Source organism: Condylura cristata, unplaced genomic scaffold, assembly GCF_000260355.1.
Source record: "Condylura cristata isolate star-nosed mole 26May11 unplaced genomic scaffold, ConCri1.0 scaffold00007, whole genome shotgun sequence".
Taxonomy (NCBI): Eukaryota; Metazoa; Chordata; class Mammalia; order Eulipotyphla; family Talpidae; genus Condylura; species Condylura cristata.
In genome coordinates this window covers 17156207-17173687 of record NW_004567108.1, presented here as the reverse complement: position 1 = coordinate 17173687, position 17481 = coordinate 17156207, and the positions used below count along the sequence as shown (strand labels likewise).

Here is a 17481-nt window from a genome sequence, read left to right as displayed (position 1 = left end):
AGAGTTCCTTTTTCTCCACATCCTCGCTAACATTTGTTGTTGCTAGTTGTTTGAAGATGTGCCATTCTCACTGGGGTGAGGTGGTATCTCATTATGGTTTTAATTTGCATCTCCCTTATTACAAGTGATGTTGAACATTTGGAAAAAAATTTTATGAGACTCGAGTCAAGTAGGTCTGCTCAAACATGAAAAAGTTCACTTGTGCTGTGGGTAATAATGAGAAAATCACCTTCATGCTAAATTTGCCTTTCTCTCTCCATACTAAGAGCAGACTCTGCCAAGACCACTAAGATCAAGATCCATTCCTCCCTCCACGCCAACACTGCAATGTCTGGCTGTGCAAGAGGAATACTTCCATATGGTGCAGTGTTTGTGTTAACACAGAAAAAGCTGAAATGTTTTCAGATTTTATCCAAGAAGCAATACGTTTACAAATGCGGCACAGCTGCATCAAAATATTGGTTTGCAATTGGTTTTAGAGGAAGAGTATTGCAAGAGAACAGGAAACACAGGGTTGTCATTACTTATTGACACTGAGAGATCTTGGATCTCCTCTGCAATCCAGTCCTAAGCCTGTGAGGTCAGACCAGTTATTCGACATCTTGAACTTTTGTCCTATCTGTAGTATGGGTTCAGCACTTTCACCTACTTATGGGGATTTTGTGAGTATTGAATGAGCAACTGCATATGGAAAGCTTAGGATAGTACTCATTAGAAAGCAGGCATCAGCAAAGGTTAGTTCTTCCACTTATTACCTTAAGCCTGTCAGCTAGGTTGTGAGAGAAGGGGAATGCAATGAAGACAGAATCGTTTACAAGAATGATGCTTTTCAGGATTTATCTATGAAAGAATGCCTATTGTCACTACCTCAGAACTACAGAGCAAAGAAAGCTGTGTGTGAGTGGTTGTTAAAAGAAATTTTGGTGGGGGTGTGGGGGGTGTAGGTGGGAAGGTATGTGAGAACTGTAGAAACAGGAGCTTTCTGTCATACATTTTAAATCATCATTCACACTTATTTTTTAAGTCACTAAGACAAATGAGAACATGAAGGGCAAAGACAAGAGAACTGAAAAAGGTAATTGTCTAATGAGGAGTATTTAACATGCAAAATCTACCCCAGGTCTATGTGAAATCAGTCCACAGAATTTTATTCTACTGACTCATGACCACTTTGGACCAACTGCCAACTTTTATTTTAGTTTTCTAGTCACAGAAGTATGAGGATCTTTTTGAATTATTCTTAATGTTTTCCACATACATATTTCTTGCATCTACAAGTATTTCTATACCTTTCATACCAACACAAATCAGGCAAATATATTTTATTAGCCCTATTGAAAAACAGCAAAAATTGACTATATATTTATGGTGTTCTGGGTGCTGTACTAACTGCTCCATGAGGAATATCTCATCCAACCCTTCTGGCAACCAACTGGGAGGAACTATTGTGGCCTGAGGCTGGAAGAGAGAGGGTCACAGTCTTTCAAAGGTAGCCTAGACAGAATCAGGGCTTGAACCAGTCTGACTTCAAAGTCTGCTTCTTAACTCCTCAAACAGTGCATTCTGTTGTTGAAGGATAATTAAATGCATGTTCTTTCCTATGTGCCAATGCTTTTAGTTTGAACTCAGCCTAATTATTTACAGTCATGTAAACAACTGTTGTAGAGTTATACAGAAATATCAACTGATGGATATAAATTTCCTATTATGTGCACACACTTTCTCCTCACCCAAAGTTATGAGAATCAGTATAAAACCAATACTTGTTGAATAAAGTTTTGCAAATACCTCAAGTACAAGGCAGTTAAGACTCATTCTCATTTTAATAGCTGTAGGTAAGAAAATATGAAACATAACTTTAGCTATGGACAGCTACCAGTCTTTTGAATGGGTCAATAATACAAGGACAAAATCTCTTCATAAAAATGTATTTTTATTTCACTAAAAAAATGTCCAATAATCCTCATTCATGCAAACAGCTCTCACAGCAGATTCTTCAAATTTTGCGTTTTTTCCATTCTGGTTCATTCTTTTTCTCCTCATCATCAGATTCAACTTGAGCAAACATGGTTTTGGGCTGAGTCCTAAAAAGAAGTTAAATGGACGAAGAAAATTTAGTCAATTTTTGTCTATTAAGATTAGACTTTGCCACTTTCATCAAATGGACACACATTTGAGAACCAATTATATTTCATTATTAAATATCAGTCAAACTTCTGGCAAAGAAAAAGATAACAGAAATTTCACTGTGTTCAAGAAAAGAGCCAAAGATTCTTTTCAAGGATAGCTCCTTATGGCAGACTTCGTATGTGATCCACAACTAATACTGATGCTGATGTTGTTCTGACACAAATTATATGCTACAATTCCTCATGGTTAAGCTCATCACAATTCCTATCTTTCAAGAAACCTCCTAGAACTCCTGCTGTCTTCAAATACAATTCAGTTGCTTATACTTGTCACTTCAAGAGACTGCTATGACATCTACAACCAAGTCACAGCTCTAATATTTCAAAAAACAGCTGCAGATTTTCATAGGTCATACCTTACTAAATTACTAGAAAGACCACTAGCTTTCTAACTGGTGCTCATTACCTACCTCATCTTCTGGCAAAAATGTTGATCACTTAGGTGTGGGTAGACCCACACAGGAACAAACTTGTCTGGTTTTAGAAGTCCTTTGAACTAGGCATTTAATTCTAAGGGGAAAAGAACATGGTCTTCTAAAAATATCTGGCAATGCTTCATAAGACACCAGCTCACGGATGTGAGTTGCAATGAGACTTAAGTACTAAGAAGTTGCATTGCTGGCCCCCACCTTTTTTTTTTTTTTTTTTTATATAAAAAAAGAAATTGAACGATGGCTTAAAATGACTATTTCATTTAAGTAATTCTTTCATCCACCTACTTCCAAAAGTATTTATAGCAGGTTGGTGGCTAACATCCAAGGGCATAGAATCAGTGGAACAACTTAACAAGGGGCAAAAAGGGAGTGATGATAAAAAAGCAGTGTGGGAGTATGTTTTGAGAGGATAGAAATATTCTACAATCTTGACTGAAGTGGTTATTGGGCAAGTATATCATTTGTCAAAACTTGAAATGGGTGCATTTTATATTTAAGTTTATGCTAATTATACCCTATGCAACAAACTTATAAAGAAAATTAAAACAAATGAAAACAAAGTCAAAAACCAAAGAGTGAGAGGGCGTTGCAGTCAACCATGAAATTGAGCACTGAGTTTCCTAGTGGCCAAGGAAAAAGGGAAAACATTAGCTTTTCAAAAGAGCTTCTTCCCCCACCACCCTCATGGAACTCAGTAATATTCAGAGTAAATTTGTACATCAGGCCCACTGGGGTTGACACTTTCAATTACCTGACCGCAAGTTTCCTTTTTCTTCACCAAGTATTTTAGTTTAGGGGATATCAGCTTGTTTGAAAGGTGGATGGTGCTCTGTGAAACACCATGAAATTTATTTTAAATTTCATTTTGAAATAATAATAATGTCAGCAAAACAGCCAGACATGTGTGTGTGTGTATAACACTAAATCATGACACTTAGCTTTCAAATAGCCATATTCCCTCTTCCCCTCAAATTGCCAAAATCAAGGCATAAACCGGTATCCAAAATTTCCCAGCAATACTTGTTTGCCAGCCATCTTTCACTTTGTTGACCAGGCAAGAAATAAGTGAGCATAAGAGCCAGGCTTCTTTCAACAAATGCTGCTGACAAAATTGTATATGCACAGGCAATGAATGAAAGCAGGTCCTTCTCTTCTAGGAAAACAATTCACTTGAAATGCATCAAAGACCTAAACATAAGAGCAAAAACTATAAGACTCTTAAGGGTAAAGTTTGATGACATTTGGCAGTGATTTTTTTGATACGATACCAAAAGCAGCAGAAGCCAAAGGAAAACAGGTAAATAGGACTAAAGTAAAATGAGAAGCTTCTGTGTATCAATCAACAGTGGAAGAGCCACCAAGAGAATGAGAAAATGCATACACACAGTATCTCCGGTGTGGACTTCACATCTAGACTGTATGGATAACTTCTACAAATCAACAACAAAAAAACACATAATCTAAAAATATGGGCAAAAGACTTGAATATGCCTTTGTCCAAGGATGTACAAATGACCAGCAAGCAGAGACGCTCAGCATGACTGATCACTCGGCATGGAGAGCAAAACCACTATGGGATAAAACTATACACTCTGCACAGTGGCTACTAAATTAAAACCAGCCTACCCCTACCCCTCCACCAGAAAATAACAAATACTGTTCAGGATGTAGAACAGAGCTCTTCTACACTGTTGTAGCTTGTTCTACACTGAATGTAAAATGGTACAGTCACCTGAAAGATAAAAAATTAACAAAAGAACTTCATGTGATCCAGCAATTGCATTTCTGGATACATGTCCAAATTTGAAAGCAGTGTTTGTATTGAAAGAAGTATTTGTAAATCCGTGTCAGCACAGCATTATTTAGAATAGTCTATGGCTTGGTAAATAGATAAGCAAAATGTGCACATGCATAAAAGAGAATATTCTTCTTAAAAAGGAAGGAAATTTTAACATATACTATATACATGTGAGCCTTGAGGGTATTCTGCTAAGTTAAATAGGCCAGGTACAAAACACCAACATGGAATAGTTTCATTTCGGTAAGGTACCTGGAGTAATGAAATCCTAAGACAGAAAGAATGTGGTAGTGTGGTTCCCAGGGGGTGGGAGGAAGGAAAATGAGGAGCTGTTCTTTAAAGGGTATAGAGTTTGAAAAGTTCTAGAGACTAGTTGTACAACAATGTAACAGAACTGAAATGTGTATTTTAAATGGCTAAGATGGCACATTTTACATTATGTGTATTTTACCAAAATTTTTAAATTAATTTTTTAGAAAGTCTAGGCTCTTGGACTTGGGAGTAAGGCAGAATAAAGCCCCTTAAAAAAAAGAAAAGAAGAAAGTACCATGGAGAGAGTCTCAGTCTCTGACCTGTGGTCGTTTCTAGAGCAGTTTCTCAAACCATTGGTGGTGCAGGCTGATCCTTGTTTTCTCATTTCCAACCCCTTAGAGAAAAATAGTAATATCTCTAGAAAAATACACTCCACAAACTCAAAATTTTACTGGATTCAATAAGTGTGTCAAAATGTTGTGGCACTAAATGGTTACTCTAACTTCAAAGCTTACCTCTCAGTATAGGGAAGTGGCCCACCTGTGTGTGAGGCCCTGCCGAGAGCCACCGCCCTCCCCTGGCAGAGAAAGGAGAAAAGCAGAGGACTGACACCAACTTGTAGAGTAAGAACTTGTCTCCTAACACATTCTTATACAAAATGAGCTACCTCCAACTTCAGGAAAATATTCCTCCAGCCTGAAGAAATTGGACCTGCATGGCATTGCTGAAGACTTGGTAAACCAAGGAAGTCTGAGGCGGCGCTCTCGCAGGCCCGCTCTAGGAGCAGTTTTCCATTGCTTGTGAGTGGGGATGGAGTGCTGAAGGCAGACGTGACCCACAGAGGAAGCATTCCTCATTCCACTCAGCGTGCTCCCTCCGCCCCAACCAACATTCCTAAGTAGCATTCAGAACCTTCCCCAAAAACTGTATGTTATTTAAGGTATAAAAGCTAACAGATCTTTCAAAAAAGATTATTTCACGTTAGCACATGGAACATCTCTGTCTAGTCCAAGGAATGCCAATGTTTTATAGGAGCAAGATGAGAGAATTATAACTTTGAACACTACAGCTATTCCTTCTTCTCAGAAATTTTTATGTTGAATTTACTTCCAGCAGTTATTCTTTTGAAAAAATTTGGAAGTTCATGGATGAGAAAGACAAAAAAAATTTAATTCAGAATTAGCTAGGGCATTTAAAATGGATTTCTTTAGTCACAGAGATGATTAGGCAACCTCTAGCACAGTTAGGAACAGAACCAGAAGGTTTCTGCCCGAGGGCACAGCTTAATTTACCCTTGGCATAGAAACCTACTATAAAAATAAATCAACAATGTCAAACAGGAATAAAATGACACATTCAAAAAGATTAAATGCTAACAGACTTGAAAACACGTAAAAGCTGGTACAGAAGTTCCTGATTTTATTTACTTTTTTAAAATTGTGTTTATGTTAACACTGCGCTGTACTATATATGTTTTAGTGGCATGGGTTCACACCTCACCTATCACCAAAGCCCAAGTAATCCTCCATAAATTCCTATTTTTAAATCCAATAAAAAAACCAATAAATTAACAACATAAATCTTTTAAGTCTCTATTAATATCATCACTGGCAATAAAATGAATTCCATCTTGGGTTGCGTGAAAAAACAGAATTTGTATGCTGATCTTAACATAGTCTCTGTCGGGTACTTCCATTGAAGATGTGGCAGCAACTCAGGAAATAAAATTATCTGTCAATAATATGCAAGAAATATATTCCACTGCTTTGAGAAATCACATCCATCATCCACCCTTCCTTGTCTTTATTCAGTTCCTCCATAATTCTACACCTCCTTTTCCAAGAGACAGGAAGTGGTCCACTTAGCTTCACAACATATCTATCTCCCTCGATCAAAACAAAACGTGGTAAAGGGACTTACCCAAAGAAAAGGAGGTAAAGGACACATTCCATCCAGTTGAAAGTATAATCCCTAGGGATACTCACGGGTTAGAGGGCACCCTGCAGTCCTCACCGAGAACCAAGAAAGCCCCCACCTTACTGTTATCAGCTTTATCCTGACTCTAACTGGTCTATGGCCCACAGTTAACCATTTTTCTAGGTGCTAACTGAAACCTTACACTCAGAAAGGGCTGATGTGAAATTTGCTATTTTCTGGTTTGATTAACTCACGTGGAGAACAGAAAACATTTTTCAGTTGACTACATGTCAACTTGTTTAACTAGAGTTACAAAGAAAAGCAGATTAGACGGTAACATAGCTATTGCTGCTCTCCATTAAATAAACTAATCAGAGGAGGGATGAGGGGATTTTGTTTTATTTCATGAAACTCTGCATTTGTTAATAAGTAATGTGTTACAAAGCTAATATAGAAGTTTAAGCACGTGTCTTTCTTTTATCTATAAACCGATTAACTGATACTCTGTGCTAATTAACTCTACCCTTAAAATTTTTTTAAGCTCAGTTTTCAAGGTTATTTGTACAAAGTAAGTCGTTTCCTGCATCTGTGTGCTTTAGGAAATAGGAGAATGAAAATTGAGTTCATCTTCAGTGTTTCTATCCAGAGGAATTTTGTGTGGAAGACTCAGTCATAATAGATTCCCTGAGCAATCTTCTAAAAGGCCATTTTTGGGGTGCACAGTTTGTAAAAGAGACTCAAAGTGTTGGCAGGACTGTCCTGACTCTTCTGACTAAGCTCTGTCCTGAGCCTTCTACACTCCTCCCCTACTGCTCAAGCCAAAATGAAGTTTCAAAATGTTTTCAATGTAATGGGAAGTCCACAGCTCAAATTCTTTTTAATTATGGATGTTATTCCGATATGATTCATTCAAAAAGCACAAATCGAGTTCCAGGGTAATAGAATGAGTATGAGGGGAAATCACTTGTATTATTTAGTCATCAGTATGTGAGTATAAACCACAAGATTTTTTGGCTCAGGGCCCATTGTTTATTATGAAGGAAAACCTCAAAGCCAAAGTCAATTATAGCCATGACTTGACAATCTGACACACTTGTTAACCCTGTTAGAATGAATATGGCCCAGATGAACTCTGACCCACTAATCACAATTGCAGAATTATTAAGACTAAATAAAGGACCTGACCAAAAGATTCCACTTGAGATGGTCCCTTCTTTCTGGTGAAAAGCAAATCAAAGATTTTTTTTTTTAAATATTAGGGATGCATAAGAAGATGACAGGCAACAAGGATGTTTCTAGAAAAATGACGTGCTCTTTTCTTCAGGAAATGAACACAGTATTTTTGAAAACAGATAAACATATTTCAGAATCATTAAAAAGAGAATACAAACTCAATGCTATGTGTTACAGTTCAAAGACTGGGTGAGGGTGCAGGAAGGGGCAAATGTGAAGCCCGTGAACATTGGAAACCAAGAGTGATAGAGAGGAAAAGGAAAATAAAAGGAAGCCTCTGACATCATCGGTAGCTACTGACCATTAAGTGGGGAAGCATGTTAGTAAGAGAAAATCTCTACAGAGCACAGATCTATAGTAGTCCAGGGACTCCACCACCTTCTCTGGGTTCACGGTCATAAAAAAGTAGTGTGGGCCACGGTTTCTATTCAAAAACACATATAAAAGTTGGGGACTGCCTGGGGGAACCAAACCCCAGTACTTATGATTCCATGTTCTTCGGTGATGCCAAGATGCTTCACACCAGCCTCTCTGGAGCTTCATTAGCATTCGATGCTCCTACTAATCACTATCAGCTTCATGATGAGAAGATACTAACTGTTAACAGCCAAAAGCAGAAGTCTGACTCTTAAGCCAGGCCCCCTGTCTTCAAATCCCAATTCTGCCACCTGCTTTCTGAATGGTGTTGGTGAACTAGAAGCCTCAGCTTCCTCACCTGTAAAGTGAGGACAACATCCCACTTACCTCATGAGGTTATTATGAAGATTAAATGAATAATATATGCTTAGCACAGTGTGAGTATAGTAAAAATGTCACTATTATATGCTTTGCTTTGGCTAGTTTCTTGCACAGTGTATTAGGTATGTGTAAAAAAATTATATATGGAATGTATCTGGTGAAATAATTTTTATATATTAAATGCAACCAGAGTAGCTTGCTAGTTTAAAAAAAAAAAAAACCTTGCAGAAGTTCTTTTAGTGTATGAATCTCCATACTTGTGTGTAACCTCTTTCTGTACACGTGAACTTCCTTAAAGCTGGCTATTTTTTTTTAATTTAAGATTTATTTATTTACGCATACAGAACTGGGGTACAGGCTAGAGGTGCAGGGGCGGTGAGAGGACTCACCAGAGACAGAACTGGGAGCAGAACAGGCAGACTGATGAAACACACTGCTGAGGGGAGAGTGGGCGGGTCAGGAGAGGTCTGCTGCGCCATGTGGGTCACCTCTGGGGCGGGGATTAAACTCATGTTGAAGTGACTTTAGCTTCTTAGTGCTGTGCTTTAACCCACTGTGCCAACAGGGAGAGCCCATTTGTGGTTTATTTTAAATGATTACTTTGTGTTATTATCAAACTTTACTATTAAGAATGCTCACTTGGGAAACTTTTTAAGGTAAAGATTCCCAGCCCTAGTGTAACAGATTCTATTTACCTGGCCTGACGTAGTGTCCAGAAATCTGCATTTTTAACCTTCTCACACCCACTCCAACTCTGACATGGGTGACCCACAAAACCATTTTTAGAAACACTGGCTTTTATGTAGTAACATGGTTGACAGTGATGCTCCATCACCTAAACATAACTCGGAGGGAAGTTACACTTCTCTCTGTGGGTTTATGACTGCCCGACACAAAGAGTACATAAACCTCACTCATTCACAAAGTGACCTCTTTAAATATTGCCTACTAATGCAACATGACTTTAAATGGATCCTTTCTAGATGGGAATGATAGTTTAATATAGACACATCAACATATCCCGAGTCCGACAAGATAAGCACTCTGAAAATTAAACTGACTGAATCAGCAATAATGGCAGCTTTTCTGGCAAGAAAGTGACCATGGCTGACAGAGCTGGCAGGCTGGCAGGCTGCTGGCTAGCGTCCAGGCTCCCACACACATCTATCCTTGTCTAATGTGTAAGCTAATAGCATTTTGGATCTATATCCTGCCCACTCCCCAGTCAGCTACTCTCTCCCCTCCCTCCAGCAACATCTTTTAACAAGAAACTGTAATTGAATCTGCCCATGTGTGGCTGAACAAGAGCCTTCTGTGATCCCGCTGTGTTTAAAACTTTCACGGCTGTTACGTTGCTAGTGCCAGGAATGAAACTTAAATACTCAATAGATACATGAAAAGTGTTCAAAGACACTTCTGCATCATCACTGGAGAATAACAGTGAGTATATGTTGGATGCAACCAAGTAAATGCATGAAATTTCTAATTAAGCTTTTCTATAATAAAGTGAGATACAGTAAATCTTCATTTATCACCGACAGAAGTCAATTGCAGTGAAGAAAAACAACCACACACACATTCTCAATTACAGTGACCTTTATGAAAAGATCCTTTTAAATATTAGCTTCCCTTCAAACACTTTCCCACTTGGCAGTAAACATAGACTCTAGCAGGTGAGCACAGGAGAAATAGCACTGCAATCTGGCTAACAAATTACATGCCACAGCACCATGCTCAGGACCATGAACTTAGTATGCAGTAAATGTAAGGTGACAAAACTGGGTGGAAAAGAAAATGAGAGCCTTAAAAAGGTGCATATTAAAAGAGCAAAGTTCTCTGAAAGGTCCATTAAGACTAGGAATGAAAAGAAATAAAGTCTAGTGTTAACTGTAATCATTATTGATTGTACACCTATAAATTCCAGTCTCTTGTGGTTTTAAAATTAAGAACAAAGAGGGCCTCCCTGGTGGCACAGCAGGCTAAAGCACAGCACTAAGAAGCTAAAGCCACTTCAGCATGAATTCGATTCCCCCACCCAGGAGGTGACCCATATGGTGGGGCAGATATCTCCTGACCCGCCCATTGCTCCCCTCAGCAGTGTGTTTCGTCAGTTGGCCTATTCTGCTCCCAGTTCTGTCTCTGGTGAGTCCTCTCACTGCCCCTGCACCTCTGGTCTGTACCCCAGTTCTGTATTCATAAATAAAATAAATTTTTTAAAAATATTATGAACAAAGATATGTGCAGAAATATAGCTGTGTGCATATGCGGAAGTTACTACCTACACATATTTCTGAGTTTTATCAGCTGGGAGGACCTAGAAGCAATGACATATTAGTAGCAATGAGCACATCTAGCATCAAGCTCTTGTTTTCTAAACATCATTCTCTAAGAAATGGAACCTGAAATTGATCCTGGAACTGGGGCAAGAAAAACAAAGACGAGCTTGGAATTTCTTGTTTTCTGAGAAGGTAAGAAACTACTTGTAAAAATACAGAAACTTGGCCTTTGAGAAAATAAATACAATAGACAATCTCTAGCTAGACTTACGCAGGAAAAAGAAAACGCTAAAAAACAGAATCAGAAATGAAAAGGGGAAAGTTACTCTAGACACCTCAGAACTACAGAAGTGTGTAAGACACCACGATGAATGTCTTTACAGCAGCGAACTGTAAAATCTGGAAGAAATGGTAAAATTCTCAAAGATTGAGAATCTTCTTCTAAGACTGAAGTAGCAGAAAATAGAAAACCTGAACAGGTCAATTACAAGGAAATTAAAACAGTAATCAAAAGCACACTTTAAAAAAAAGCACAGACCAGATGGTTCTACTAGTTATTTCTGAGAAATCATCTCAAATGTCTATCCTTCTCAAACTTTTCAAAAAATTGAGGGAGAGGGAGTATTCCCAACACATTTCATGAGGCCAGTATTACTCTGGTATGAAAAATAATACAAAGATAGTGCAATATATGGAAATCAACCAATGTAATTCACCATACTGACAAAAGGAAAGGCAAAAATCAAAAAAATATATCAATAAATGAAGAGAAAGCATTTGACAAGATTCAGCATCCATTTATGATAAAAACTCTTAATAAAGTGGGGATAAAAAGAACTTATCTGAGTATAATAAAGGTGATGTGTAACAAACCTTCAGTGTGCACCATACTGAATGGTGAGAAGCTAAAAACTTTTCCTTTAAGATCAGGTATATCAGGATACCCACCCTCACTTTTACAGTTTAAGATTAGTAATACTATAAACCTAGGTAGAGCAATGGGCAAGAGAAATATCTAAAAAGAATCCAAATTGGAAAAGAAGTAAAAGTATCACTATTTGCAGATGACATGACTGATATTATATATATGGACCCCACTAAAAATGTTAAAAACAATTAATCAGTATAGTAATGTGGCAAAGTAGAAAATCAATATACATAACTCTGTTGCATTTTTATATGAAAATAATGAACTAAAATCATTGTTAGAAACCAAGAAAAACAATCCCATTAACAGCCGCATCAAAAAGTGTTAAATTGTTAAATACCTAGGAATAAATCTAACTAATGACATAGGAGACCTATACAAAGAAAACTACTTGCTAAAAGAAATAGAAGGAGGCACAAGAAAATGGAAAAATAGTCCATGCTCATGGATTGGAAGAATTAACATTCTTAAAATATCTATCTTACCCAATCAACATTTCAGTGGTATCCTTCAAAAAAATAGAGCAAATATTACTAAAATTTACATGAAACCATAAAAGATCCCAAAGAGCCAAAGCAATTTTAACCAAAAAAAAGGGGGGGGGAAATAAGAGAACAAAGAAAGGATATAAGTAGGAAAACTGGGGGAAAATGAGGTCTGTAGCTTGATATATAGTAATGCACTGATGTCAAATTTGTGGTTTGGCTAACTAATTCTACTACAGTTCTATAAGGTGTTAGTTAACAGTTGGGGGAGTTGGGTGAAGAGTATCATGAATGCTGTATTACTGCAATTTTCTGTAAGTTCAGCAGTTTAAATGTAAAACCCAATGATTATGACAGTAGAGTACAATAGTAAAATCTTCCTTAGTGTAAATGTAGATGGTTTAGTGGCTTTCAGGATCACCATGAATTCACCCATGTTAAGATAAAAAAAATCTGAAGAGTCAGTGTTATTGGCATACACGTCACTACAAATAAAAGTTGACCCTTAAAAATGGACCAACAGGCCCTCCCTGGTGGCGCAAAGGGTTAAAGCACAGCACTGAGAAGCTAAAGCCGCTTCCGCATGAGTTCGATTCCCGCCTGCCCCGGAGGTGACCACATGGCGCAGCAGACCTCTCCTGACCCGCCCGCTGCTCCCCTCAGCAGTGTACTTCGTCGATCTGCCTGTTCTGCTCCCAGCTCTGTCTCTGGTGAAGCCTCTAACCCTCTGCATCTCTGGCCTCTACCCCAGTTCTGTATGAATAAATAAATAAATCTTTTTTAAAAAGGACCAACAAACTGCTTCCTTCATGTGCTTGCAATCCTCCTCAATTCACTTAGGCAGAGATCGTCTTTTTAATCCAGTAGATAGACTTCACATAATGGGTTTACACTAAGCTATCACTGATGAGGTTGCCTCATTTAGGAATTCACTGAGAGTCTTTGAAAACAAGTTTAGAGTATTAAGACACAAATGCCTAAGCTTCCAGACTTTTAGTACCTGGCCAGTTTTTCATGCTCAAGAATAAAATAAGAAATGAGATGGAGATGTTAGAATCCTAAAACAGCCATTGTTATGGTTTCCTCAATTCCTTAACCATGGTAATTTTTCTATTTTAAAACGCTATTTCCTTACTTGGAATACGCTGGAGAAACCCAATATGGGTTGTCTTCGGCTGCTTTGGCATGCCGCAAAATGGCTTCGCGGGGATTGCTGTCATCGGTTTTGTCCAGAGCAATGTTCTTCACAATATATGACGACAGAGTGCCCCCATGGGTGCCAACCCGTCCACCACGTCCTGTTTCAAAGGGAAACAAAGCAGAAATGGAGTGAGCATAACCAAGATAGCCAGGTCTTCGTACACAGTGTTTGTTTTGAGAAGCTCGAGAATGCCTTCGCATGGGCGTCCTAAGTAACTGGCTACATGAATGAGAGTGGGGCTACAGCTTCACTATGTTTTTGTCATTCCCTAAAGAATCAAGGTTTTTGGGCCCTCCCTGGTGGCACAACTGGTTAAGTGCAGCACTATGCTTTAGTATGAGATCGATCCCCACCCCTAAGGTAACCCACATGGCGAGGCAGACCTCTCCTGACCTGCGGGCTGCTCCCCTCAGCAGTGTACTTCATCGATCTGCCTGTTCTGCTCCCCACTCTGTCTCTGGTGAATCCTCTTACCGCCCCTATACCTCTGATCTATACACCAGTTCTGTATGTGTAAATAAATACATCTTTAAAAAAAAAAATCAAGGTTTTGAGAATCTTGGGGTTTCTTCAGCCATTGCTTTCAAGCATGTATGATAACCATTAAGTAGTACATCACCAAGCCTCAAATTTTCCATACAGTTTTTAAATAGAAGGAGACTTTTTTTGGTTATGTATTTATTTGGTCCTCAATTTACATGATACCAATGTAGGAAAAATTACAAATAGTATGTTATGTGTCAGCCTTTAAACAAATTCCTCAGGCATGATCATTTGAAATTCAATTAATAAAAATAACAAATATTCGTGAGATGCTACTTTACTTTTAAACAAATATTATCTTAGGGCTTGCTGTCGAGAGAAGACAAATAGACAGGAAACTATTAGGGGCAGGAAGCTGGATCCCACTGGATCCTCACCAGCATGCCTGGTGCCTAGTACTCAAAAATGTATGACTTCAACAAGATTAAAAAACATGAAATGACACTAAAACATAACTATGTTAGTCAAGGTATGAAAAAAGTAAATACGGCAGTTAATGATCAGTTGCCAAGAATTTTATGTGGTCACTACCACAGCACTTTGAAGGAGAAACTTCCTCAGGCTTAGATGACCAAAGGGGGCTTTCTAGAGATGATGGGTCCAATTTGGAGAAGTTCAGAAAAAACAGGTTATCTTCAATGAATGAGCAGAACAGTTTAAGTGAAAAAGTACAAAAAGAGGAAATTATAATGGGTAGAATTATAATGGGGCAGGGGTGAACCAAAAGTCCTAACAGAAAATCAGTGGGTAAGAAGTAAGATGGAAAGCTGGAAAATGGATGCATCTGACTATAAAGAACCTGAATCTCCAGAAATGCAACTGGAATGTTGAGAGCTTATGAGGACTGGGGCAGCAGCAACATGAAATCTAGAGGAGCTCTGAATAAAAGCTGTACTGAAGATGGGTGGAGGCAAAGCAGGAAGAAGAGCAAATGGTTAGAGATCGGGTGTTTACAAGGAAGGATTTTCAATAATCCAGGCAAAAATGTTTACTGATTAGGACGGCAGCAGAAAAATTGAGGTAGATTTGTAAACTATCTTCAGTACTGAAGGAGCAAATCAAGTAGAAATAGCTACAGAACTCAGGTCCAGATACGTGAACAAGTCAAGAGTTATAGGCTTGAGAGTTTAGGGCAAAGGGAAACTAGACGGGTGATGACTGAGAACAGGACATTAGTAAAGATGGAAGGTGGAGGACAGTCAATGCTTCCTCCTGTGCGGACTTTCTTAAAAACCAGAAACTTTTATTTTTCACCTAGGAAAATGGACAGCTCTGTTTTATCAGCACAGATCTAAATGGTGGCCAATTTGTGTATGCTAATCCAGCCTGGATTCTGGTCACAGTGCCCAATATTGTTTGTATTAAGCTACATTTGAAGACAGTGGTTTTAACAATGGGTTCCCTGGGGGCCCCAGGGTTCCACTGAGGTCACTTAAAGGGCTCAAGTTAGAGACAAGTGGAAAGAACTCCAGGTTACTTTACTTTAGTAGAGAACAGCTCCATTTTTATCAGTTTTATACACTGGGATTCTATAGATCATTAAGAAAAAAGAAAAAAGTTTTGATATTTAAAATATTTGAAAGCCACTATTTAGTAAAGTCTCTCTAAAGACAAAGAAGCATCCAGGCTCAAAGGACCCCCCCAGTTCTTTTTCAATCATCCCCCCACCCCCACCCCGGTCATCCATCTCCCACTGCAGGAGTCACTAGCTTGGTCACAGTCACCTGGGCCTGCTACTGGAGGTTCAGGTTTGTGAGACTTCAGGGGATCCAGTCTGTCCTTCTCCAGCTGTTTCCTTGTGCTTCGTTGGCGGGGCTCACGGAACATAGGCAAGGCATGAGCTACAAGAAGTCACATTTGAAAAATTTCATTATAATAATAACCCTTCCATCCAAAAACATAGCTAAGGCATGACTAACTAAAAGATGAAATGGAAATCATAATGACAGCCTTCATCTAATAATGAAAGACAGTCTTACTGTAACCAATTAACCAATGTTGCTGAGACCAGACTCATTGTTCACCTCTCCTGGCAACTAACGGCACTCAGGAAATACTGTCACATGCTATCACGGCAATGCTGGTAAGGTGCCCTAGCTTCCAAACCCTGGGTAGCAGTTAAACTTAATTTCTACGGTTTTGAAAAGAAACACTTCATGGGGCTGCATCGTATTTTTCCTTACTGGACCCAAATGTCCATAATGTCTGTCAGCCCTGAAGTTCCCTCAAGATGCCTCATAAACACTGGAATCACTTCACACATTTATGAAATGTGACCACCTCTCAGGAGGAGTCGGCAACGCTGACGCCGGAAGGGAGGAGCACTTAGCCCACTGAAACTGGGATAAAGGTTGCCCTGCAGGCAGGGGGTGCCTGAACCTGCTGGAATGGTGACAAGGTGGGGACCATGTCCCCACTTCTCTGTAGTTGGTGGACAAAACAAAAGAACAAAAAGCAAAATAATGTTTCTCCAATTCCTGTTGGTTGTTTATTCAAAGTCAGCATTAAATTTCAGAATATAAATTTAAAATACAAATATGGATTTAAAAGGGAAATCATGCAACATAGTTTATCGGAGAAGATTACTGGGGGAAGATTTACCTATTAACTATTCCGGTCCCAAAAAAGGACCGGAATAATTCTTTGGATCCTTACATATGGACTAACACCTTCTTTAAAAGAGCAAACTTTTTCCAGCAGACTAGGGAGGGAGGGAAATGGGGTAGTGTGGACCCAGAGCGAATTTACAATATGAAGAAGACAGACTCCTTCTCTACTCCTGCTGCCACCAGGGCCAGAACTGTATCACCTGCCCGTAAAACACTGCTGCCTTGAGTCAGGGGAGCTGAGAAACACAGCTACCCGTGATTCTGCTGGGCAACGATGACAGGACAGTATTTTTAGGAGGGGGAAAATAGCTTTTCACTTCAAACAACTAGAGGAATTTAAGTAGGCCGCGTGTAATTACATGAGCTAGACTGGTTGTGACACTGACTTTAACACTTCAACTCTTGCAAAAAGTGTTATGGGATCTCTTTACAGATCATGAGCTCCTAGAGACTCCACCTCATAGGAGACCCACCACTAGGAGAAATCCTGGCGGCCTAGCGCCCCCTGGACTTAAGAATGAGACACCAGAAAATTCCCACCACCAGTTCACCCATGAACCATCACCAGAGTCCCTTGTGCTCTTCTCTCCCCTGTTCTGATCCCTTTTCTTCCCCTCCCTTGCAGAATGTCTCTTATTTATGGTTGCTGCTAGGTTTGTTGTTTTACTACTACTACTATTATTATTATTGTGATTGTTATTTTTTTCTCCTGATGCCTAATTTGGTTCCCCTGTATTCCTCCTATCAGTGAAACGATTCGATATTTTTTCTTTTTCCTTCTGGCTGATTTCACTGAGCATGATGATCCCTTGTGAGAATTTTATAGGGAATATACAATGATGTAAAGGATATAAAGAAAAAAATTATGAATTAAAAAA

General features: G+C 38.9%; 1 protein-coding gene across 1 annotated transcript in view; it reads right to left on the bottom strand.

Annotated features, from left to right (window-relative positions):
- Positions 1 to 1922: 1922 nt before the first annotated feature.
- WDR70 (WD repeat domain 70) overlaps positions 1923 to 17481 on the bottom strand; it is a 186890-nt gene continuing 171331 nt past the window's right edge. The window contains exons 16-18 of the mRNA XM_004678100.2: positions 15719 to 15835; positions 13386 to 13548; positions 1923 to 2084 (exon numbers count right to left, since the gene is read on the bottom strand). Of these exons, the coding sequence (XP_004678157.1) occupies positions 1997 to 2084; positions 13386 to 13548; positions 15719 to 15835 (368 nt within the window). The 3' untranslated portion in view covers positions 1923 to 1996. The remainder of the gene's footprint in view (positions 2085 to 13385; positions 13549 to 15718; positions 15836 to 17481) is intronic.